The 26,717-nt window shown below is 37.1% G+C and overlaps 1 protein-coding gene across 3 annotated transcripts; it reads right to left on the bottom strand.

Annotated features, from left to right (window-relative positions):
- Positions 1–141: 141 nt before the first annotated feature.
- Positions 142–26,717, bottom strand: LOC148310523 (uncharacterized). Of its 3 annotated transcripts, none has more exons than XM_088258299.1 (24): positions 25,916–26,705; positions 24,337–24,513; positions 23,518–23,643; positions 22,835–22,957; positions 22,026–22,359; positions 21,390–21,566; positions 21,193–21,305; positions 20,372–20,538; positions 19,381–19,516; positions 17,586–17,752; positions 16,813–16,959; positions 16,131–16,345; positions 14,864–15,180; positions 14,250–14,321; positions 13,506–13,623; positions 11,488–11,550; positions 7,294–7,394; positions 6,057–6,731; positions 5,374–5,541; positions 4,650–4,764; positions 4,356–4,456; positions 3,317–3,394; positions 2,733–2,841; positions 142–2,019 (listed from the first exon to the last, which is right to left on the bottom strand). In XM_088258299.1, the coding sequence occupies exons 1-24, from the start codon at positions 26,336–26,338 to the stop codon at positions 1,868–1,870; spliced, it is 4,374 nt and encodes a 1,457-aa protein (XP_088114425.1). In that variant the 5' UTR covers positions 26,339–26,705; the 3' UTR covers positions 142–1,867. The 3 variants fall into 3 exon arrangements, with proteins under 3 accessions (XP_088114425.1, XP_088114424.1, XP_088114426.1); XM_088258298.1 differs by having other exon boundaries at positions 1,305–2,019; positions 7,294–7,409; positions 25,916–26,717; XM_088258300.1 differs by having other exon boundaries at positions 1,305–2,019; positions 7,294–7,409; positions 14,948–15,180.

Raw genomic sequence — 26,717 nt, 5'->3', positions numbered from 1 at the left:
ATTCCTAGACTCCATTGAGCTTCCAGAAGGAAATTGTAAATCAATAGCAAGGCGTTTGAAATTGGGCACAATATATTTAATTAATTGCCTAAATTTCAGAATTAGGTTCAGAGCTATAAAATGAGTTTGAAACGGTACAAATTTAGCAAGATTTTTTTTATTATTAACCTTTTACATTTTCCCTTGCAACATTATTCATTGGGCACGTTTGTGATGAAACAAATCATAATTCTAATACCATTCTTAGAATGGATATTGGGGTCAGTTAAATAAATAATAAAAAATACATCATAATTAAAATAAATACTAAATTTCATTGGATTTCGACAATAATAATGAGAAATAAACATCCTTTTATGGTTGTAAAATAAGAAAAACAAATGTAACAAAGATTTACTCAAAATCTTTGTTCTTGATACTATGTTTTAAACAATATTTAAAATGGAGACCCGATGTTTATCATTCGAGGATCATCCTACATGATAGTAGCTTAAAAGGTATTTGAAACTTGATTTAGCTGTATAATGAACAAATTTCACATATTGAAATACATATGGCGAATAAATTACTTTTGTTCTATTTTCTCGTCATTAGGAAGTAAAAAGTCATAAAATGATTATCATTAGTTGTGATTAAGTCAGAAACTGTAAAATTTGCCACTTAATTCTAAACGGAAGAAACGTTTTGTAAATTAACATTTACAGCCTTTTATAATTCCTTAACTGGATACTTAAATCGACTAACTTCGGGCAATTTACGGATCCGTTAAGTCAAACCGACTCCAAAAGCCCGGGGGTTCACAATTGAAAAACTATCAAGGAGGATGGTCAAAACTATTAAGGAGGATGGTTATTTTTTAATTCTAGTCATTTTTTTCTTTTTGGTTTACTGTGAATAAGTTAACATAAGGCAGCGTATTTCAGGTATATTTTTTTAATGTCGCAACCCCAAAAATACAAAAAAATTATTTAAAAAAATTCACCATAATATTGAAATGTTTATCGAGATTTTTACTGATTATAATATAGATTACGTTGGCGTAACCGCACATCGTCATTACAGTGTGAAATGTAACTAACATTTAAAAATTTAAAATAATTCAAATGTTTTTATCACGTTAATCTATTCACACTTGAGCAGTAATTAATGTCAGAGATAAACAAAAATGATACTTTTTTGACACGGGAACATAACACAGTATGCAGTCGGACAGAATTAACTTACATATTAACTCAATACATATACAGTGGAACCTCTCATAACAAGCATAATTCGTTTTAGAATCTTACTCGTTAAGAGAATCATTTTTAGTTTTGACTAGCGCAGAACTCCTGGCTCACGAGTGAATGTTGTGAAAAAGGGACTTGATCTTTCTGTGTAACTCGTTTTGCAAAATTTTGCTTGCTAAAAGAGCAACTTTTTTGTTTTTTTTTTGCTTGTTATGCGAATTAATGAGAGGTTCTACTGTATGTCCTCCTCCGCCTCCGTAGTGTAATGGTCAGCACGCTCGGCTACCGTTCTGGAGGTCCCGGGTTCGATTCCCAAGGGGGGTAAAATAAATATAAGTGATTTATTCACTGTAATATCTATTCAATACTACCATGGACTGGTACCTGAAGCGGAGGCTTGATCACCTTTCCTTCATGTGTAAACGATCAAGATAACACTGCGTTTATATGACACAGTGCCCTATGCATCATTGGGGTGCGGATAAGGGTTTTTCTACTGTATTACCAATCGCTTTGCTCTAGAATGCAACAATATATATCCTGAAATTACGTCGGTGAAGTCTCTCCTTAGAAATTGATATCGCAATGAGGATGTGTGGATTTTTCACATTTTTTAATACAATAAACTTATGATAATGTTAGTGATTTCTTGTTGTGGGGGGGTTAGCGTTGGGAGTGGTGGGGGTGGAAGGAGCGGCGGCCCTGACGACGGCGGTAGCGGTACCCGTTGTAGACACGGTCGGATTGATGATGCGAGCGTACATCTGTCTTCCACCGACTGCACCACCACCTAAAGAAACAAAGACCGTCAAGTTAAAAAATGACTCATCAATCTATAAAGTAATATCTCATTCCCAGAATATAGAAAATGAATTTAGGTTTTGAATCAGCAGTCAAAAAAATAGTGATTGTCCTGACAAAGAGACCGGTAGACAAAAAATCTCAGTGAGTGGTTATATACTAATATTACAGACATTTTTGGAAAAAAAATATAAAAGTAAAAATGACTAACCACAAAGTAAATGCTTTAAATATTAACAATATATACAAGAAAATCATGTAAATCTTAAGAGATGGCGCTTTAAACTGGCATGTGAATGGTTGCATGTTACATTGAATATATACATGCATGTTTCAGACATCATGGTAATATGGATGGTCAATAATGGGCTAAATAGTCCAAGTTACGTTGTACAAGGTGACCACTCAAACCAGCCAATGACATGTCGTTAACCATGTAAATGCAAGTTTTTGCAGGTCTTTGCAATACACTATAGTTAATCTTCTTCTTCTTCTTCCTCTTTTTTTAGGACTATGTCCTGTCATTCTCCGGTCCGCTCCTGGGAGGTGGAAGACCAGCAAACTCTCATAGACCAGCTATCTCTCCTAGACCAGCTATCTCTCCTAGACCAGCTATCTCTCCAAATCTTCTTAAATAATAAAAAAATCTATAAATTTTCACTTTTCACATCTCATAATGACCAACCAATTAGAAAAAATTACCTCGAGATAGAGTCTGGTGAACTGGCAGTAACTTGAGGCCGTGTAACCTGGCACCGCTGGCCAATATGACCCTCCCTGTTCCAGAACTATTACTCCCGCCCACCGCTCCCTGTAATGCGAGTAAGACATGAGAACTGATTAGATTAAGTCCAAAGGTAATTACAAACATAACAAGCTAAAATAATATTCTTTCATTAATTGATTCAGCCGTCACTTTGTGGTGAAATCTATTTATGTATTTACATCATAAACACCACTATAATTAATACGAAAAAACATAAACTGCAACATTTTGAAACAATAGAAATTCATAAAAAATATAAATAATAATAAACCTATAATGAACAATATGACAATGACTAAAGCCTTCCCCCTATTGTCTATGTGCCCACTGATAAAAAATAAATAATAATAATTAAATAAATAAATAAAAATAAGAAACAGCTCCTACCGCTCTTCAACCTTCAACGTCCCAAGAACCCAACTCTAAAATTTAGAATTAGCTTCACATACAGTGTTTGAAAATGACGCGCAATGCATTGAAATACATGTCACGATAGATTTTAAGAAATAAATGATATTACCTGATGCAATCTGATGGGAGATCCTTGCAACTTGAGCGCCTGTCCTCCCAACATGACGCTTGTGTTGGCCACACGCCCCTGAAAAAATAAGAATAACCAAACTTGTTACTGAGGAGTAAAACGCCAGTGAAAAATTACCTGTAGCTGGTGCTGCCCAAGACTAAAATGGTTTTCAAAATGTAAATTTCGTTTTCCCGCTGTCATTATTAGGTAAAGAAAAATACAAACTTTTTTAACATTACCATGCATTTTGTATGTACATGTCGCTCACTCCTTTCAAGAACGTCATAAATCAAAAATTGTCAATTTTCAGTTGTACATGTTTTCGGAATGCCTAGAAAATGTACTATATCCCAGCAAAAGAGGCATATTTTTAACTTAATATTTACCCGCTACAGTGCAGAAAGTGTTGTTTTTGCATTTTGAAGAAGAGGTATTGTTTAATTATTTTTTTAAATATACTAGATTTTTTTCAAATGGAGAAAAAACCTTCAGGTTTTACCTAAAAAGATCTGTTGCACAGTAAAAAGTTCAATAAGTGGGTTGATATTTATTTTTAATACATTGTATTATATTTTTAAACTTTAAAAATGTTCTCCTGAAAAATCAAAGAATTTGGATTTATGACGTTCTTGAAAGGAGTGAGCGATGTATGGAAAAAAAACTTTTTGAATAATTTCCCAAGTCTCATCAATTCTGGAACCGAAATATTTTTCAAACTTTGGTTCCTTCGACTTCCAATTCGTAAGCACTTTATTGAACCTACTTGGAAAAAGCTTTTAAATGAAAAAAAAAGAATTCAATGATAATAAAAAAAATCATGTAAATACAAGTACATAAATCATACGATGTGAATAGCGTTTTAAAAGTATATCATGACCAATCTGATTCTTCAGAAATATTTTGACACAATTGACAAATTTAAAAAAAAACTTAAAACGTAAATATTTCTCGGATAGAATTGACATTGTGTATTGATTATTTGCTGTCAATCTGTGCTGTGTCACAGATGTGCTCTGACGTGTGTATATATAATTACCTGAACGGGAGTTGAAGGAGAGGCGGCCTGAAGTCTCAAAGCAGGACCCAGTAAATGTCCTCCGCCGCTCGCTACACGAACCACTTGCCCACTTGATGAAACTGAAATACAGATACATTATTACAATCTGCTAGTAAAGTAAACCCTCTTGAATGTTTTACTGAATGATAATTACTGAGAAAAGACCAGAAATTTACCGAGAAAAAATCAGAGGACACAAATCGGATACAGACAGATCTGTGAGAGATTTTGCATGATTAACACACGCTTTTAAATTACAGTAAGAAGACTTACCAATGTTGCTTAACAGTAAAGTGTGCTGAGTTGTTGTAGGAGTCGCTCGTTGGGTACCTGCCATCTCTGAATTATTTACCGACACATTCTGACCAGATACCGCGCTACCGCTAGCCTAGACAACGACAAAAAAAAATATGTTTCAAAACTTGTGTCTTAAAATTCGCAGATATATTTATAGCAAAGAGAGGTTCTATGGAGTCTTGGTTGTTAGAAAGTACAGAAAAAGCTCGTTAATTGAACATTTCTTCATCTTCAAATCCTTATCCGCACCCCAATGGTGCATAGGGCACTGCATCATATAAACGCAGTATTATCTTAATCGTTAACACATGAAGAAAAGGTGTACAGCCCTCCGCTTCAGGTACCAGTCAAGGGTAATATTGACTAAATATTGGAGTGAAAAAATTACTTGTATTTATCTACCTCCCCCCCTCGGGAATCGAGCCCGGGATTTCCAGAATGGTAACTGAGCATGCTGACCATTACACTACGGAGGCGGATTAATTTGAAAATTTAAGAAATCATTATTAGAAATACATATGTATTATTTAAATGGCATCAATTCAGCACATTTTCCCTACCGACCTGGGACAGATCATTCATGAACTCTCCTCTGTTGAGAAGTGAAGATGATGGCGCAGAAACTAAGATTGTTGTGTACCCTTACGCTATACCTAAAAGCAAATGTAAGGAGGAAGGAAAGGAAAGGATGATGACTAACCTGCAGCAGTAAGTTGGAGTTGGTGTTGTTGGACGAGGAGGTGTGCAGCAGCACCTGCTTCCCTTGGAGCTGGGCCAAGCTGAGGCCGGACACTCTCAACGCACCCGCCCCGCCTGCCCCACCAGTCGTAGTCATCTTGTTTCCGGCGACAATACTTCCACCACGTACCTGATGGACAATATATGGATCAACTTTCATGGACAATATTTGGATCAACTTTCATGCAGTATTTACACGAAGACGATTGCAGCCCCAATCCAATGACAAAACCTATACCAAAATGTAAAAAACTTTCATATATAGGCCAGTAGTGTAGACAATTCAACTATAATAGGTATATTTGACAATACAATACAACTTTGATGTTGCCAGTGATTTTTAGCCACTTAAAACAGTCAAAATGTTATTTTTCCACTAAAATTCATCATATGTATTATTATCATTTCATGTAATTATCAAAAAATAATGAAAAAATGGAAATCTTCAATGTAACAGGCGCCGTGGCGTAGTTGGGTAGACGCTTGACTGCGAAACTGGCGTCGTGGGTTCGATTCCCACCAAATGCAAAATAAATTCAAGAAAGATTTATTTTCAATTGGTCTGGGAATTTGTGATGTTTCAGATTTACCTTCCCTAGCCTCACTATACATACTAATTAAAAAGTGTACTACATTTTTTTATACCTGTGCATTTGTCAATATCTTGGCAACCAGTGGAGTCGTTTGCCTTTGATTGGCTCCTCTCATAGTTCCATCTCCCGCGGGTCGTGTTCCTGCCTGTCCAGAGGCAATCTGGACAGTCTGCCCGTTACCAAGCTGTACAGTTTGTCCTCCTAACTGCACAGTCTGCCCGCTACCCAACTGCACTGTCTGTCCACTGCCCAGCTGCACTGTCTGTCCACTACCCAACTGCACCGTCTGCCCGCTGCCCAACTGCACAGTCTGACCACTGCCCAATTGTACAGTTTGTCCCCCGCCCAGCTGGACGGTTTGGCCGCTGCCCAACTGTACCGTCTGCCCGTTTCCTAACTGTACCGTCTGCCCGCTTCCGAGTTGCACAGTCTGTCCGTTCCCGAGTTGCACCGTTTGTCCGGTGAGTTGCACGGTTTGGCCGCTGCTGAGCTGCACGGTCTGCCCGCCTAACTGCACGGTCTGGCCCGCCAGCTGCACCGTCTGCCCCCCCAGCTGGACAGTCTGGCCCGTGAGCTGCACAGTTTGCCCGGCTAGCTGGACGGTCTGCCCGGAGGCCAGCTGGACAGTTTGGCCCGCCAGCTGTATGGTTTGGCCCATGGTGGTGGGTTGCGGTTTCGATGGGACCGGAGATGAACCGGGAGTCACGGGCGGAGAGGAAGACAATTTCTGAAATGAAATCCATTGAAGCTTTACTGAAATCTTTCATGAACACCGATTCAAAATGGAAGTGACCATTGCAGTTTTTTTTTTAAAAATATATATAGTTTTATGTGCAAATTTATGCATGGCGATAGATACTTCTTAAGAAATTCATACTTCTTATTGATAAAAAAAGATAGAATAAAAATTAAATAGTAATTCAACTCAATAAAATAAAAATATGTTTTAAAACTTTTTATTTATTTATATCTCAATTTCATTTTTGAAATTTGATCAATATTTATTTTTGATCTATTTTGAGTTGATTAAAGTATACAAACAAAACTAAAGTATATATTTAGCAAAGTATGATTGTATATAAATGGGTAAAAGGATATGCAGGATAGTTAGTGGAGAAATGATCCAAATAGATCTAGATCCATGGACATAGCAGTGGAATATGTTTGTTGGGATGGTGTACGATAAGCAACTTGGCGTGAAGGAATTGCAGTATGGAGGAGGGAATGATAGGTAGAGGAAAAGGAGTATAGCAGGAACGGCTAGTACACTTGAGATTGCATATCCGTACCTGCGTGGAGTGTATGGTGTGCAGCAGCTGGTCGTGCGACATGGGCTGGCCGTGCGTGCGCTGGTGCTGCATGAGGGACTCCAGCAGGATCCGCTGGTGAGCTGGGGACAGGGCACCTACACATCAATACCATTATAGTCCACCATCATCTCTTCGGTACATGCACCCATTCTACAAGACATAGCTAGTCAAATCACTCTAGAGAATACATCCGATGTGAGTGTTCTATTACTGGCCAAAGTGAGATCACCTTTGACATTTTCTCTAGAGTAATTTTACTGTGCTAGTCAGGATATACAAACAGGCAGCAAATAAATAAGAAGAAAAATATAAAAATCCATTTATTTCAATCATGCAAGACAGATAAATTATCACATTTCGGACGGGTATTTTTTACGCCTACGGGGACTGCTGGCGAAGGGATTTGATAATTATGCACATATCGCTCACTCCTTTCAACAGCGTCGTATATCAAAAATTGTCAATTTTCAGTTATGCATGTTTTCGGAATGTCCAGAAAATGTACTATATCCCAGCAAAAGCGGCATATTTTTAACTTAATATTTACCCGCTACAGGGCAGAAAGTGTTATTTTTGCATTTTGAAGAAAAGGTATTGTTTAATTATTTTTTTTAATATCCTAAATATTTTTCAAATGGAGAACCTTCAGGTTTTATCTAAAAATATCTGTTTCACAGTAAAAAGTTAATAAGTGGCTAGATATTTATTTTTTATACATTTCATTACATTCTTAAACTTTAAAAAGGATCTGCTGAAAAATCAAGTTTATTGATATATGACGTTGTTGAAAGGAAGCGAGCGATACGGTTAAGATCTTAACAAAGAGATTGGTATATAATTTTCATTTAACATTGGATAATTCCTTCTTTTCTGACTTTGAAACAAGGCCGGCGCAGAAGGTAAAAATACCCTTCCGTCCTTAAGCATCAATCGAAGGAACGGTTAGAAATACCTTTCCCGTCCAGAGTGTGTTAACACATTTTGTGCGAGAAGGGTATTCTCAAGCGCCTGATGCTTATTAATTGGCTGTGCTTGATGATGCATATCTGTGGGACAGGAGTTCTACGTTTTATGCTGACTGCACTTTGAAGCACTGACACTAAAAGCACGATTACACAGTTACATTGGATGGCAAATACCAAAGGAACAAGCTGGTTTTGTGAAAGGAAGAGGAACAAGAGAGCAGATCCTCAACATCCGCCAAGTGATCGAAAAAAGCCGAGAGTTCCTGACGCCAACAGTTTTATGCTTTATCGATTACAAAAAAGCTTTCGACTGCGTGAAGTGGGAACATCTGTGGAAAGTACTCATGGAGATGGGAGTCCCATCCCATTTGATAAAACTCATCCATGGACTTTATGCCCAAAGTAAGGCAATCGTAAGAATCAATGGCATAAACACTGCAAGCTTCCCCACTGAGAAAGGTGTAAGACAGGGATGCATACTCTCCCCTGACCTGTTTAACATCTATGGGGAATACATCATGCGCAGGGCTCTCTACGAATGGAATGGAGGAGTGTCCATTGGTGGCGTAAAGCTGTCCAATATACGATATGCGGACGACACAACACTTCTGGCCAAAGACCCAAAAGAGATGGTAGATCTCCTTAAACGAGTAGAGATTGAGAGCAAGGCACTGGGACTAGAGATTAACCAAAGCAAGACCAAGATCATGATCATAGATCGATCTAAGAAGTTTGGTGATCTCGGGAACTCACTGGAAGGTTTAGAGATAATAAACGAGTTCCAGTTCCTTGGATCTCAAATCAGCAATGAAGGAACTTGTGAAGGAGAGATTAGACGTCGTATCGCCATCGCCAAAAGTGCCATGTCTAAGCTAGACAAAATTTGGAAAGACCGGGGTGTGAGTAACAACACCAAGATGAAGCTTGTCAGGAGCTTGGTCCACTCCATTTTTCTCTATGCTGCTGAAACATGGACTATAAAAGCAGCAGAAAGGAGAAAAATTGATGCCTTCGAAATGTGGTGTTGGAGGCGCATGCTCCGAATTCCATGGACAGCTAGACGCACCAATGAGTCCATTCGCCAGGAACTACGCTTGGATGGCTTGTCTCTGGCCAATATCTGTACCCGACGGATTCTCCAGTTCTTTGGACACGTTGCGCGTGGCAACGAGGATAGCCTGGAACGCCTAGTTGTGATCGGTAGCCTGGAGGGAAAGAGAGGGAGAGGAAGATCCCCCACACGATGGACCGATCAAATTAAGGCAGCAGCAGGCACCTCAGTGGTTGGAGCGCTACGTGCAGCGCAGTCAAGGGATAACTGGAGAAGAGTCATTGCTTCTGCAAGGGTCACAACCCTCAGCAATGAGGATTAAGACGGAGAAGAAGCACTTTGAAGACATTTTTTTTTTATTCTATTACACAACTGAAGGTGATTGGTAATTAATGTCAATGAGTCAGTGAAATAATTTCAGTCGAGAATAATGATTCTCAAATTATATCTGTCTTATTTTCGCACGTTATTATTCTTTAACGAGTGAGCAGAAAGAGAACAGTTTTGGAATGCATTTTTTATACATAGTTTGTTTGTTGTACTGCTAATGCGGTATGAGCAAGTATTTATTTTTTATGACGTGTTATAAACATATCATCTGCCTTCTTCTCACACTCTATTATCCTGACATGAAAGAATGAGACAAAAGTTTGTTAGCGAACTCGGATACGTATTGGATCGGTATTGGAGAAACCTATTAGATATAGCGATTTTTGTCAAATTTGGTTTTGGCTTACTTTCTGCTGGTTTTAAACCGCTGTACACATTAGTCAGTATGCCGCGAATCCCGTACAAAATGTGTTAATACAAGTAATTTCAGTCTGTCTGCCTCCATAGTGTAATTATTACCGTGTTTGACTATCGTGCCGAAGGTCCCGGGTTCGATTCTCAGGAGGGTCAAAATAAAGATCGTGAACACATGAAGGAAATCAGTTCTCCGCTCCAGGTAACAGTCCAGGGTAATATTGAATAAATATAGGAGTGAAAAAATCACTTATATTTATTTGACCCCTCCTGGAAATCGAACCTGGGACCTCCAGTATGGTAGCCAAGCGTGCTGATCATTACATTACAGAATCGAAGGCAACTTAGGGTAAAGGAAATTATTGATGTATGAAGAAGGGATGATAGGTAGAGGGAAAAGGAATAAAACAGGAATGGCTAGGTTACTTGGGGTTGCATGACCGTACTCGTACTAGCTCAAATTGTACACTGCTAATATGTACGAGTTCAATGAGGTAATGAAACTAAGAAATGCGTAGGAAAATATCTTAATAATTTTTTTATACTTTTCCACCCTTTATTTTATGATAAAGCGATAGTTTTGAAAACTAAAAAAAAAATTAACTAGCAATAAAAATTAATTAAAAATTACATGCTATATTCAGATAGTGGTACAAAATACATCTGTAAGATTCATTTATGAGGAAACATCTTGATGCATCACACAACGTATTTTCATAGCACAAATACTACACATGAAATTAAGATTAGATGCAGAACATAAAAAATACCACAAATCTATCAGATTTATACTACAGACTCTCGCAAGCTTCAGGTGTATAAAATGTATCAATCTTTGGATGGAATTGGTTCACTAATACACACGTTGCAATAAAAATACGTTTAAGAATGAAACATCCATACAAATTGAGAAATTCATATCCAATATCAGTAATTACATTGTTTTATTTAACTCAAATCAAATGGACAAGAAATTTGCATCCGCAATTAAAATTCAACCGGTGTTATTTTTATTATTATACCTATATATTTTTAAAAGTTTACCCATTTATACAGGCTTTTCATTTTAAATTTTAGTAAAATTATTTGCTGTGGCAGAATTGTCAGATGAATATCAATAAAACTCACTTTTTTAATTTTTTATAATGATATTTTGAATTAAAAAATATTATGTAAACTAAAAAATCGGTTTAGTTTGCAAGAATGTTTTAGCTAATAAATTATCAGTGTCGGTAAATTATATTTGGCAATCTCTTATTTCAATCATTTTGGCGGTGCGAGATTTAAAATTTATCAAAAATTAGATATAATTTATTTAAAAGGTCTGGTTAGTTGGGCTAAAATGAAGTGTGATATGATCATGATTAATTCTAGGTTGCGGTTATTCAAAATATTAGTAAACAAGAACCCGACCTGTAGATTGCACCTGCGGTCTCTGCACTACCACTTTAGCTTGAGTCTGCATTGGTCGAGGAGCTGTCGAAGATAACACATATTATTTCTAACACAAAACACATAACAAGGCGATATTTCTAACACAAAACATATAGCAAGGCAATATTCCTAATACAAAACATATAACAAGGCGATATTTCTAACACTAAACATATAACGAGGCAAAGCGGGAGCAAAGCGAGGCGAGATTTTTAGACAAAACATCCGAGGCAAGATTCCTAACACGACATACATACATACAATGTAACAAGGCAATGTTTATACTACTTCTAGTACATTGCAAGGCAGTACATATTTCTAAAGCAAAATACTTACTTATGTACGTATATTAACCTCTTAATGCTTTAGGGCGAGCGTTACTCATGAGAAAAATGCGTAGCAATTTGCAATACGAGGTCTAATTCTTTTAACTAGCAATTTAAATATGTTCTATGTAAAAATTTGTTGTAAAAAAAGGGGTTTGCATTTCAATGAGATAATTTGAAGAAATTTGTGCTTCCACAAAAATATATAAATCGTGAGCATAATACAAAAACTAACCAACTGAAAAAAGTTTAATATGTACTTCATTATATCTAAATAGTGATTTTTAAGTTCGGAAAAAAGTTTTAAAGCTTGAACTAAGAACGTTTGAGTAACATTATAAGAGGAGTTCAGGAAGTAATTAAAAAAATCCATACTCTCAAAATTACATTAACTTTTTTAGATAAACTTTTTGCAATAAAAAAAAGCTGGTGAGGACGGTCAAACAAGATAGAAAGACCAATTAAAGTAGTTAATAGGCCCCTCGCCGCCTTGTACTTGATCCGGAGGAATGGAGGCGAATCGTATGCCCAATGCCTGGCCAATGCAATAACATCCTAGGAGACCACGACACCCAACACTGATCGGGTACATTGAGGAAAAATTGATATCAACACTTCGTTGTCAGGACTCGTATAAACGCATTTTTCTCTTATTTGGGCGTAGAAATCGGGACTCGTATAAATACGTTTTTTTCTTCTTTGTCATTTTGTTTGCTTGTGGGACACGTCTTAATACGAGTTTGAATATAGGCACAAAATACAACATCGCTACTAATGATTCTATCCATGGACATAGAGAAAAAAAAATGTAGGAATGTGAAGAAAAAGATCTCCAATGACAATGTGGGCTTTGCGCGGCCAGCGATAAGCGAGTGAATTCCTGCATTACATTTGCCAGCATTGCTGCGTACCACCTCATCCAGGAGCATGTTTTGAGCGGTATCACACTGTAAAGCATCATTAGACTTTTAATGTGTATGTAAAATATGCTAGTACTCAGGACATTTTAAACGACAAGTGTGACATATATGTTTTGTTCTCAAAATAATATGACATATATGTGTTTGGAGTATGTGTATGTATAATAAGTAAAATGATATCTGATTACTTATTACCAAATCAATGTGTTTATTGTCATCGCACAGGCTTCAAGATTTATTTGATAAGATGGGGCAGGAAGAAGTATGTTGTTTTTTGTATGTCTCTATTTGTTTTGTCACGCAAAAGATAATAAAAAAAAATTAACATGCAGTATTATGTGAAAATTTTGAACTAAATTGCACTATGACTCAATATTTGAAATACTTATACGTATTATTAAGTAATAGGTATGTTTAAATTTAATAAACTACGAGACTAATTTTGCTAAATAAATTTTTTAAACGCCCGCTGTTGGCACTAATCAGCAACGAACCCTCCCAACAACTGTGTTATAATCTATTAACAATACATATATGCATCGGTATTTTCCCTTTAAACTTCTATATTTGCATTGGGCACTGCATCAATATCCTAGAATCATTTTTATAAGAAATCAGCAACCAGGAATTGAAACCGAGCATTTCATAAACAAACGATGGGAAAATTTCAAAAATTCACTGCACTATGAAGCTAATGGAGTAAAAACGAATGTGTACTTACATTTTTATTTTAAATTAGATTTTTTATTACCTGAGGGTGGTGGAGTGGAAGGCCTCAAAGCCTGCGGACTTATAAGACTCTTCCCTGATGCTGAAGAGTTTAGGACTCTTACAACACTGCGACCCCCAACAGTCCCTTGTCGAACCACCTAAACAAGTGAAAAGTTCACAAACAAAATTTGCAATAAATCTTGAAATCCGCGCGGGAAAGAATGATGCAGTAAAATCTTCTAAAAAATTTGAAAAACATTTTAAGTTCAAAATTAGTAAATTTGAAAAAACAACAAAGAAAAATTTCTTCCTAACTGATGAAGCAAAATCTCAAAAGTAAATGTTGAATTTGCACTTTTTATTAACAAAACAAGAAATAATTTGCCATACGAATTTAAAACTTGTAATAATGCAATCACCATTTCGACTTTTAGAGGCATTTCTTTGTATTTCGAATAAGTAAAAGTTTCAAAATCATTATTAGATCAAAAAAAAATTAAGTCATCCCTAAATCCAAATTATCACCTATTGAGTAATAGATTTTTTTAAATATATATATTGAATTATATAAAGTGGAATTAAAATTATTACAACATTTCATACTTTCATGAGATTGTGGATAAATTAAAGAGATTATAATGCGTATTTAATTTAGATTTAATGCTTTATGACTTCACTTATTTTATTTTACTTTAATATTAACAAATAATATTAATAAATCGCGTTGAAAAGATCGATAATAATTTTAGCATTATTTATTTATTTTTATTTGAGTTAAACTCACCGATGAAGACAATACTGAAGATCGAGGCTGTAATAGGGAAGCACCGGATATACTGGAAACTGCTACGTTTATCTGCGACAAAGTTTCATATGTATTATTGATGCATGTAGTTATATTATCAATACATTTCTTCCCAAGACAAAAATTTGTGATGAAACATTGGGTTAAATAAGGCGTTGGATTTCTCACCAAGTATTTTTACACAACTTTGCTTGTGATGTAGATTATTGTAAGATTTTATGAAAACACCCTAATAACAAGTTTATTTAGAATTCCAGATAATACAAGACAAGCAAAATTCTCTGTTGAACCTTTGGTTCAAAAAGGAGAAGCCTTCGTACCCGACTAAGGTAAGCCTATACGGCCTCTAGATCAATACAAGTAACCCTTTGGGCAAAAAAAATCTAAGAGCAATACTCTTAACTAATCGAACATTGAGAACTTACATCCTGGGATGGCAGCAGAGAAATAAAATCTTGGTGATAAAAACACAACTATGCAAAGCCAGCAAAAAAATGTAATACAACGAACAACAAAGAATAATTTGAAATAATAATAAAATAAAAATACGCAATCAAAGAAGCACATGGTCAAAAAGCCTTAAAAAATAATACCTTATCAGTTTGTAAGAGTGAAGTGGGGGCGGATGCATTAGAGACTACAACTTGCAGCGCTTGTTTCAAAGGTTCTGCTTTAACCTGTTCTTGCTTGGCTTCCGCTTTGAGCATTTCTTGCCTCGCCGGATCCTGCTTGGCGGCCTCTTGTCTGGCGACCTCCTGCCTCGCAGGTTCCTGCTTGAGCACAATGTCCTGGCGGGACTCGGACCGGAACAGTTCGGGGATGGACGGCTCCGTTCCTTCCACGTCCACGTTGGCATCCTCCCCATCGCCGTCACTCTCCATGCTGCTGTTGATGACTGCCGGGACGATAGCTGAGAAAGGAAATAACACATATCAACTAAACAGTCTCCCCAATTCTTCTCTGTCTTAGTCATCATTACTGAGAGTTGTGACCCTTGTCGAAGCAATGACTCTTCTCCAGCTATCCCTTGACTGCGCTGCACGTAGCGCTCCAACCACCGGAGGTGCCTGCTGCTAACTTAACTAGATTGGTCCATCGTGTGGGGATCTTCCTCTCCCTCTCTTCCCCTCCAGGCTACCAATCACAACCAGTCGTCCAGGCTATCTTCATTGCCGCGCCCAATGTCCAAAGAACTGAAGAATCCGTCATGTACAGAAATTGGCCAGAGTCAAGCTATCCAAGTGTAACTCCTATCTCCCCAACAGTGACTAGCAAATCACCAAATTATCGGAACACATCTGAATGAGGGTTCTGGAATGAATAGGTCTCTGGCATTATGAGATGTATAGAATTGTAAGATGTATAGCTTTAGGGGGCATCTGGGCATTATGAGGTGCAAGAAATAATGTTAATTAGAGTTATCTGGTATTATGCAGTGGCCAGAATTAATCCATGTTTGGTATTATAAGAGTATAAAATTAAGAGGTGTATATTTTAATTTGTCCGCCTCCGTAGTGTAATGGTCAGCACGCTCGGCTACCGTTCTGGAGGTCCGGGTTCGATTCCCAAGGGGGGTAAAATAAATATAAGTGATTTTTTCACTGTCATATTTATTCAATATTACCCTGGACTGGTACTTGCAGCGGAGGGCTGATCACCTTTCCTTCATGTGTAAACCATCAAGATAACAGTGCCCTATGCACCATTGGGGTGCGGATAAGGGTTTTATATATTATATATATATATTTTAATTAATTTCCGCCTTTATGTGTCTGGAACTAGAAGAAGCCTGTGCTTAAGAGGTATCTGGCTTTAGCATATTTAGGGAATCTAAAGAAATGATTAAAACGGTTAGATTACCAGGTGGAGGATTAGCGGAGCTGTTGAGGATCTCTGTGACGACCTTCTTGTTGGAGCGAGCGCGCGGCCGAGAGCTGGAGGGCCGCTTGGCCGGGCCCCCTGCTGCCCCGGCGCCTCCCGCAGCTCCCGCAGCACTAGCAGCCTGCGCCGCCGCCTTGCCCCCCTTGGTCTGCCCCTGCACCTCGGCGTGGAGGCGCTCAAACTCCTCTTCACTCCTGGAGGCAACAAAATAAACCATTCAAAAAAATTATCCATGCAAATTGTCAACGTACACACGTTACAACACATCTGCTTCAAGCCTGCATATATAACAAAGGCTATTTTGTGTGTATGATAATAAAAAACAATCAATATATCATTTATTATATCAGACACTGGATTATTCACCCTGCGGATGAGATGTCAATCTTATAATTGTCTCAAATTTTTATATGAAAGAAGATGAAAGTCTGAGTAAAGAGTGAGCTAGTACTTCACTAATTGCTCACTTGATGGCGCTTCAATCGGCCATATTTCCAAATATATCGAAAACCGTACCGACATCTGAAAGGTTCCACGACTATTGCATATTTACAGGTTTCAAGAATTAATGCAATATGGATGTTATGAATAGAAGTTGAAATTTGAAAATATATTATTGTGACATTTGTCATCCAAGATGCTGGGATAATTTATTTTGTACCTGTCTCTGTGCAGGTAGTGCCAGAGCTTGCGCGCAGGCAGGTAGCGCACACAGGGGTCGGGGGCGCAGTGCATCCGGTCCAGGGCCCCGCTGACGGCCGCCTGGAGTGCCTGCTCCGGGGCCTCGGGCACGAGGTACTGAGAACGCCTGCAATGTACAATACATTCATTCAAACTAACCATTACCATAACTCGTTACAGAGAGATATTAATTAACCTCGGAGGTGATTTGGAGGTTTGGCGCTACCAGGAGCAAAGAAGCGGAGGGAGGATTATCGACGTACATAATATTGTCAGGATCCCCATTTGCTTTCTATAACCTCCGCCTATGACGGCATCTATCAGCGTGATAGTTGGAAAAATTTTGTTTTTTTATTGTTGTTGAATAATATTGCACTCACAAATCAGATACAGTAAGTCCTCTACTTAAGTGATTTCGACTTACGTGAATTTGCTCTTACACGATTTAAAATAAAACACACTATGGACGGGAAAGGTATTTCTACCCGTTCGGTCGATTGATGCTTAAGGACGGGAAGGGTATTTTCTCATTTCAAAGTCAGAAAAGAAACAATTAATATTATGTACCAAACTTTTTGTTAAAGTCTAACTATATGTACATAATTATCAAATCCCATCGCCAGCAGTCCGCAAGCATAAAAAACACCACATTTAAAAAATACAATGAGTAAATTTTTTGTTCTTGTTGCTAAAACTTTGTTATAGTTGATCAGAAGTTAATTGACTCATTGAGAACATTGAATGAAGGGTCACCTCAGCAGAGAAGTGATGTGCGCTCTGGTCCCCTCTCCGCTGGGCAGGCAGGCCACAGCATCCCGGACTAGGGCTAGAAGGGTGACGTGTCGCGGCCGACCTGCAGCTAGCAAACTGTGACCCCGTGCCCCCCTTTTGCCTTCATTCTCCTCACTGGCATAAACACCCTAAACAGAAAATAATCAAGCTCCATAAATGGTCAATGAACATTCAAATTAAGGCTGAGATTCCAATGGGCCTAATATTTATTTTTTTTTTAATTAAAAAAAGAGAAATATTTGTGTTTTTATTATTTACACAATTATTTCTATTTCATAGTGAGCCTAAGCGGCTCATTATTAGAAATAGATATAAAATTGTAGTAGAGTGGGTTTGAACCAAGATACTCTGACTTAAGAGTCCGCGACACTAACCACAGGACCACAACCCGACACTGATCACAGCGACACAAAGGATGGAAGGTCCCTTGATCTCTTTATTTAAAAAAAAAAGGCCGAGATCTCAAATATACAAATTTAGAATGCGACCGGCCGCGCTAGGGGCCAGACATGTTTCGCACAAAAATATTTTTTTAAATATATATCGGGATTTGATTTTTATTAGAATATATATTTTTTTTAAATATTTGTATAAATTTTTTTTAACTTCTTACCTTTTAATAACTCTTTTCTTTTCAAAGCCATATATTTATTTTGAAGAAAAACTTATTTTTTCAATACCAAAACAGTGTATTAAGTAAAAATTTCAATTACATCAAATATTAAATGGGTTGAAAGCAAATTAAGTTGCGATTTATCATATATTGTGCCTTAAAAATGGTTAATGATAAATTATTCAATTATTACAAGTATCCATAACTCATTCTGATCTGTGTCCAATAAATCTGACACTTATGCAATGCCGATTCACTGAGCCATTTCAAGTTATCACATTTACACATAACCCGATACCATAGACAATTTGACTTCATGACAATTAAACATATTTGACTGTGTTTTGCCAGTTTTGATATAATATTAGATTTATGGTTGTCAAGTTGTTTTTTTTGTTGTTAATATTACAATCTGTCCTCGTACGAATTCCGCATGATACCATGTGATGCAAAGATATTGAATAGGGCTCGTAAATATATATTTTTTTATTATGAAACTAAAGTTAGTGGTTTAGGTATTATTAACACATTATTATTGGGCGGTTTTCTTCATCAACCCCGACCCTAATTATACTCAGACAGTATGGCGCCCGACCCTCAGCATACTAATTACAAGTAACTGCAAACCCAATTCCGATCTGTACAATGTTTTTTGACATCTCACGCTATACCAAAAGTAAGCAAATAGAAGGCTTATAAGCGTCTCTCGCTCTCTACCAACAGTATGCAAAAGACACTTTTAAGCGTTTCCCGCAAACAATGTTTTAATAAAACCCTGACCCTAATTATACTCGGACAGTATGGCGCCTGACCCTCAGTATACTGATCTAAAGTAACTGCAAAAACAATTCCAATTTGTACAATATTTTTTGACGTCTCACGCTCTACCAAAAGTAAGCAAATAGAAGGCTTATAAGCGTCTCTCGCTCTCTACCAACAGCATGCAAAAGACACTTTTAAGGGTTTCACGCAAACAACGTGTTAATAAAAACATTTCAAATAATTTCTGAACTGAAAAGTTAAACTGGTATTCCTCAGAAGCAAAAACAGTTTAGATAAAGTTTTACATAGATATTATATACCTATAGGAGAAAGATTTCTGCGCGAATATGTTAAAAGGTTTCGCAAAAATGATAATGTTACCTTAAGAGGTCCTACAACAGCATTGCCGCGAGATAACCGGTACGTGAAGGCACGGTGCGGTCGCTGGAATCTCGCCCTCTCTTGCACTCTGAAGGCTTCCAGCTCGGTCGGATTGACATGCCATCGGTGTAGCCATCTGAAAATCATTTATGAAAATTTCGGTTATAAACGCTACTGGGATATTATTTCAGTGTGTACATAGGTCGTATAAGAAGGAAACGGTACAAAAGGGCATATAAGGTTAAAAAAGGCAAAATGTATAGGATGTTAATGACCAAACACATATGAGTTGTGTGTTTAAACATTTACTATAACCTTCAACGTCCCAAGAACACAACTATAAAATTAGACTTACGTATCGTGTCTTGTTCAAACACCGTCACATACGGTGTTTGAAAATGATCCGGGATCAAAACACGTGTCACAAAAGTGGTATTTACTAAGTAAAACTTAAGTGAGAATTTAAAAAAGAAAGCATATAAGAAGACACTACAAAATACACTCTGGTAGTGAAAAAGCGTATGAAAAAGACCAGGAAACTATTTTTTTTTAAAATACAGCTTGATTTTACCTAATTCTCACTAAGTTATGCCAAAAGGAAAATAAGAAGCAGAAGCAAGCCACACACACACACCCGCTAACACACACATATTATTACACAAGCTGTTATTTTTAAAGCAAGCCACACACACACACCCGCTAACACACACATATTATTACACAAGCTATTATTTTTATCTATTACAAAGCGAGTGTTTTTGCCTAGAACTTTCACTCATTAATTACATGAAATTATAGTAACTTTAAACATAAAGAGTAAATCCACTCACAAGTAGGCATAGGCTATGAAACGTATAAAGTTGAAGCCTGAGTAGGGACATGATAAACGGTGTTGCATATGCCGTAGCTAGATTTCAGAGTCACTTGGACGTTAGGTAATTCAAAAATAAAAAAAATTATCTATTACAAAAAAAACTGAATAATTTCTTACTTAGTGTTGTTGTGAGGTGATGGCACCCTCTCTGTTGTGAGGGACGGAGCAACAGAGGGTGGTGCGGGTGTGGGAGTGGAAGGAGCCTGACGATGGATCAGCCACTGAGAACACAGCTGGGTCAAGTGAGTGTCTGTATCGCGACCCGCGCCTATCCATTGATACACCTGCAATTGAAAAAACACAAATTCAATAAATGTACATAGAGTAGAAATGCCAGTAATCTGCTTCTCTAACTGAACAACTAATAACTTTAGATCACTTGCAGATGAAGACCATAAAAATTATAGCAAAAAATATTTCAAAGAAAATGTGACTTACTTTTGATATATTTCGAATATTGAAAGCATTAACTTTGTGGATCATTGTAATATATTTTGAAGACATAAAATACTTATACAATATGTTTACCTGGTATTGAAAAATTTATAAATGCCACAATAGCGGTATGTTCCACAGAGTTTCTTAGAAAAATGGCAAATCAATTTATTTTTTCCAACAAGAGTAAAAGCACATTATTTCAAACAATTTTGAATTAGTTAATTTGGGGGGAAAAAATTCACTCATTTTCAAAATACAAATAAAACATACAGCAAATGGAATTGCAAATTTAAACCAATAATTTTTTTTAAATCAAATCAAATTTAAATATTTTTTTAGGTGTTTCCTAACAATTTAACTATGAAAAAAATTATAAACTAAATATAAAAATAATTATTTGAAATGAGTGAACAAAATTTTTCAAGTATGTATAAAAATGCTTAAAATGCGTTGTTCGCTTTCTTATAAAGATGTTTATATGCAACGAGCGCAATAATTACCTGGGATGCCGGTTTATACTGCAGATAAGGAACAAAGTCATCCGGTAATGATGGACTCTCACCAGCCAAATAAGCCACCGCCGATGGTAATGCCTTTACCCAATCTTCCACAGCTAAAACAAAAATAACAAGAAAAAATTATCTCACAAAAGAAAGGGGCTTTCCACACTAAAGCACTAAAACCATTGTGCACTCACCAGAATACCAGTGGTTGAGCGGTGCAATTGGATTCTGTCTCCAGTGGCGTAATCCCGCCGTCAGGGCGGGCAGGGGCAAACAGTGGCGAGGAGTTCCGCAGACCAGGTCTCGCAGCACGGAAAAGAAACAAGCGTGGGTCTCTTGTACCAGCTCTATACCCGCCTCCTCTGGAATCACTATAAAAAAAAACACATTGATGTCAGTCAGTGGAAATCTTGATAAAAATTTTGTCTGCTTCCGTCGTGTAAGCATGCAGAACATCTCTTAAAAAAGTCACGACGATTTTTGCTAAAAGATTTGTGGTACGTCGACCATAACCATAACAATTGGTAAGTACTTTTTTTGTTTTTTTTTATTACCTAACGCCCAAGTGACTGAAATCTAGCTATGGCTTGTGCAACACCGCTTATCATGACCCTACTCAGGCTTCAACTTTTTAAGTTTCATAGCCTATGCCTACTCGTGAGTGGATTTACTCTTCATGGTTAAAGTTACTATAATTTCAAGTAATTTATGAGTGAAAATTCTAGGCAAAAACATTCGCTAGGTAAGTACTTTTTCTGTATGTCCATATTTATGGTACTTACCATAAATATAGTCATACAGAAAAAAGGTGAGTAAATTATTGAACAAACCAGTTTCCTGGACAGGTGGAGGCTCCGCCTTTACCGTGATGGGACTGACTACCGGGGCAGCAGAATGCAGGAGAGGTTGCTGCGCCGCCAGCGGCGTGACGGGGCGCTCCAGCTTGACGGGCAGCGGCGGCAAGTCCGCGTCCGAGTTGGAGTCGGTGGGCGGCGTCTTGGCGCGGCGCGGCGGCGCGGGCGGGCGACGTGGCGGCCGGCGGGGCGCACGCGGCGCTGGCGTGTGATTGGTGGAGGGGGGCTCGCTGTGCACCGAGACGGTCGACCCGCACCTCGCCCTGATGGAGCCGAGCGTGATCCCCGACGTCACAAACTCTGGCAAATCCTGATAAATACAAGCTAATTATTAAGTTGCGTTTAAGTAGCAAACTAATCTCATACTCCAGAATATTCTTTAAGCACCCAGGATTGTCCACAGTAGTTTTCCATGAATATATATTCTTCTTCATCTTCAAACCCTCATCCACCCATGCACCACATGCACCCTTTGGTGCATTGTGCACTGCATCATATAAACGTATAATGTTATCTTGATCATTTACACATGAAGGAAAGGTGATCAGCCCTCTGCTTCAGGTGGCAGCCCAGGGTAGTTTTGAAAAAATATCAGAGTGAAAAAATCAGTTATATTTATTTTACCCCCCCTGGGAATCAAACCCGAGACCTCCAGTACGGAGTACTTATACTACGAAGGCGGACTGTATATAGTACACAAAGAATCTACTGCTAATATACAATATTTGGAAAGGATAATCAGTGGACATAAAAGTAATAACCAATAAAAATAAAATATTTCTTACGGGTTGCTGTTGCTTTCGTCTGCGATGAGATGCGAGGGCACGTCTTCTCCACTCCTCTGATAAGTTGGGCCCCCCTATTCTGGAAGGCCCCAGGGTCGAGACTATGCCATTTGCATCATTACCCTGGATAAAACATAATACATTTGAAGAATTGTTTTATCAAATACAAAAATAAATACAAAAATCTGATTTTAAATTAGCAAATAAAAAAAAATCCTTACAAAAACTAAAGTGCAATGATATTTTGAAAATAATTTTTTTTTGTTAAAATAACAAGAGGAAAAAATCAAATATAAATTTGAAACCATACGGTAAAGAAAAATTGTAGCAATGAAATTTTTTTTTGCAGGTCAAAAGGTGAAAACTTTTTTTGAAATTCAATTATCTAAAAAATTTATATCATCTAAAATTTCATATGACCAGACATGAAAAAATAGAGCCGCCAATAATTTAGCAATGTTACCAATATTAACATAAGTCCATCGTTTCTGTGACGTCATTCATTACCAACTTACGAAAATAACGTATTTACAAAGGCGAATTTTCCAAAAGAAAATGATGAGTGAAAATATTGATTATATCGGCTATTATAAACACAAAAGAGTCTAATATAATTCTTTATAGGTAGAGTATGTTAAATTAGATATTCCTCCCGTCTGACAATGATCCATTGTAATAATTACCTGTAGATGCATGAAATGTCTTCTGTGATGTTTGGGTGGGGGGGCGGGGGGACCTTCTGGGAAGTTCTCATCATCCGAACAAACTCCCCCCTCCCCACAAACCTCACTTCTTATAGCTGCTAGCTCCTATAACACAATATAATAGTATTTACAAGGCATTAAATTTTGCAAATGCCTAGAAAGCTTAGTAAATCAATTCAATCTTTTAGCATCAAGTAATTTTACATATTAAAAATTATTGATGCAGCAAACAATCAAGCTTTCTTCTTGTTTGTCGTTAAACTTAACTAAAATTGTAGATTTTGGTCCTTAACTTTCAACTCATCAACTCTGGAATGTCAGTGATCAATCTTATGGATTTTTTTTTTTTTAAACTCCCTGTAGGTTGTCCACAAACAATTTGATTTTTGAGTAATAATAATACAAATGAAGAATCTTCATGATGATCTTGATTTTTTTTTAATATCTTTCAAATTTTATACAACTCATAACTTCGGCATAATAGGCGCCAATGAATGTGACAAGAGGTAATGCACAAATCGCATAAGATTATAGTTGCTTAATTATAAAACGATGTTAAAAAAAAAAAACAATTCATATAAGTTTGTTTTCGTAATTTACACTTTCAGAATACATATTTATATCGTTGATAAATCTATCACACACACCACATATTGCAGATCAAGGTTAACAAACATAACATCGGTACAGAGGATGCTTCGTCCAATTCAAAACATTGGGAAAAGTGCAAATAAATAAATAAAAAATTGCCTAAACAGCGGTGAAAAATCTAAGAATCTTGTATTCAGTTATTCTTACCTGAAAATAACGGCGTTTCGTTCTGACATGTATAGTTGGCGGCGCAGGGGCGTGCAGAGATGGTGGAGGAGGTACAACTCGCGGGGGTACTCCCGGAGGGAGCCCCGCAGCCAGGGTCAGCAACCTCTCACGAGACACCAGCACTTCCTGCATAGTCCGATACCATTCCTGTCGCCACTGGAAAATAGAATTCAAAGATAAATAAATTAAATAGCTTATTTATAGGCTTACCTTACGTCCCGGTTGGACCGGGATTGTCCCGGTTTCAGACACGGTTCCCAGAGTCCCGGCCGGTTTAGATTTTGTTCCGGTTTTCGCGACCTCTGTCATTTATCTATTCAGACGGTGCATTTCTTACATAGAATTAAGGGAAAACAGTTTCGGTAGTGCCGAAATTTTTACATGGATTGTACTACATGATCTACTAAAATGGGAAGAAATAGAGAGATCTGCAGAAGCTATAAACGAAATACACCAATCAGATGAAAGACAGCAAATAAATGATAGTCTTTTTGATCTTGATTTCAAAAAAAGTTTTTGTGACAGCTACAGCTCACATAAACTTTTTTTGAATTGATAATGCTGACACATTTTCGCCAAATTTTGAAGCGTCAGGAAAAACAAATGTCTTTAGACAGTTTTCTAGTTAAAAATAATTTATTATTTGTCACATATAATTTTTTTTTTTTTTTAATTATATTCGGCGTTGTTACACTTCTTAACAATTTATAAGTAATTTTATTTAAATAAACGTTATTAAAAATACATAAAAATTGAGTATTCTTTCGGCATGGAACGCATTATCGTATTTTACATTGATTTCTATGGGGAAAAATATTTCGCTTAACGAGTAAGATGATGGAACGAATTATGTTCGTTATAAGAGGATCCACTGTATTCGTTTTTTTCCCTACCTGTCCCAGTTTAGAGCTTCATAATTATGGTTAGCCTACTTATGTGTAACCAGTGGCAATGACAGAAATACACAAATATAATTTTGAGAGGGGATTTGGCCCGCGGACTTTAGGTTCAAGCCCCACTACACCACAACTTGATTCCTATTTTCAAACACAAGCCAGTCAGGCTCACCTAAAATTGTATTGAATCGAATCATTTGTGTTTATCATAATATAAATAAAAATTAAAAATTAAAAATCTTTTACTACGGTTTAAAATTGTGTAAATTTATACAACTGAACAGTTTGTTGAGCGAATTTTCTTCCTAAACATGTATGGCTTTCTAAGAGACAAATTGCTCTCTAAAAATATTTTAATTTCGATAAATAAAACATACATATGTTGTATCATAAAAGAGGCTGTTATAACATATGATAAAATAAATAACATGTAATAATAACACTGGGAAGTGACATTCTGACAGTTTAACAAATGAGAAATTCAACATGCATGTTTTGTTTGTTTTTACAAACAAGGAATAAGGCTTAGTTATATGATATCTGCACATATTACATACATTATTGTACAAATTCATAATTTTTTCCTGTCACATTACAGATTATTCAAGATTACATTTGATTTTAGTACAAAAATATATTATATCAATTGTATATCGGCTTACTTGATGCTTGATATGCTGCTTTTTAGCCAACTGCATGACCCTTTGCATCCGTGCAATATCTGGACGGAATGCTCCATCCCTGAGTTTTTGATGAAACTCCACCAGTGGAGAAGTGAACTTGAATGTCTCCCTTGAAAACAGTCTCTGTACTGTAACCTCTTTTTCCTCGTCATCGTTGGCTGGAAACGTCGGAAGGAATTTCTTCAAATGTCGCACGTTGGCCTCACTCAGAGAGTTCCAAGTATCCAATGACAGGAACTCTTTAAAAATATCTGGGTTCTCGCAGAGATCTTGGGGCAGCTCGAAAGTCGTTCCCAGTATTCTGGCTGACTCCAGACGTTCCTCGTCTTGAGAGGAAGATTCTCCGGAACTATCGGACGAAGAAATAGAATCATCACTGCCCGAATCATCTTCACTATCCATGTTTGGCGACTGCGATTCGACTATTCCGAAATATTATATAAGGCCTTGCGACCCCTCTTGGCATATTCACATTTCGTATGCATTCTCAAATTTGATACACAAACGAGATTCTATTTTCAACTGTTTATGTCAAGAATTCAAATTACGAGAATGCAAAATATTACAGCGAACCAGATCAAACTTTACCGGTAACATTTGACTCAAAGGCGGAGGCTAATTTTATTTTAAGTCGCTTCGGAAAAATCGTTTACTCGAAGAATTATTTTTCTGCTTTGTACATAATAAATCGGTACATTGGCAAGCGACGCGCCTGGCCGAGAAAAGGCAGAGATGACGACCGCGCAAAGCGACATTTTTATTCAGGGTTGTCAGATACAAA

The sequence above is a fragment of the Brachycentrus maculatus genome, unplaced genomic scaffold, assembly GCF_059751285.1.
Source record: "Brachycentrus maculatus isolate JH-2025_06_01 unplaced genomic scaffold, ASM5975128v1 h1tg000092l, whole genome shotgun sequence".
Classification (NCBI taxonomy): domain Eukaryota; kingdom Metazoa; phylum Arthropoda; class Insecta; order Trichoptera; family Brachycentridae; genus Brachycentrus; species Brachycentrus maculatus.
Note: the sequence above shows the minus strand (reverse complement) of the source record. Positions and strands in the feature narration are given on the sequence as shown.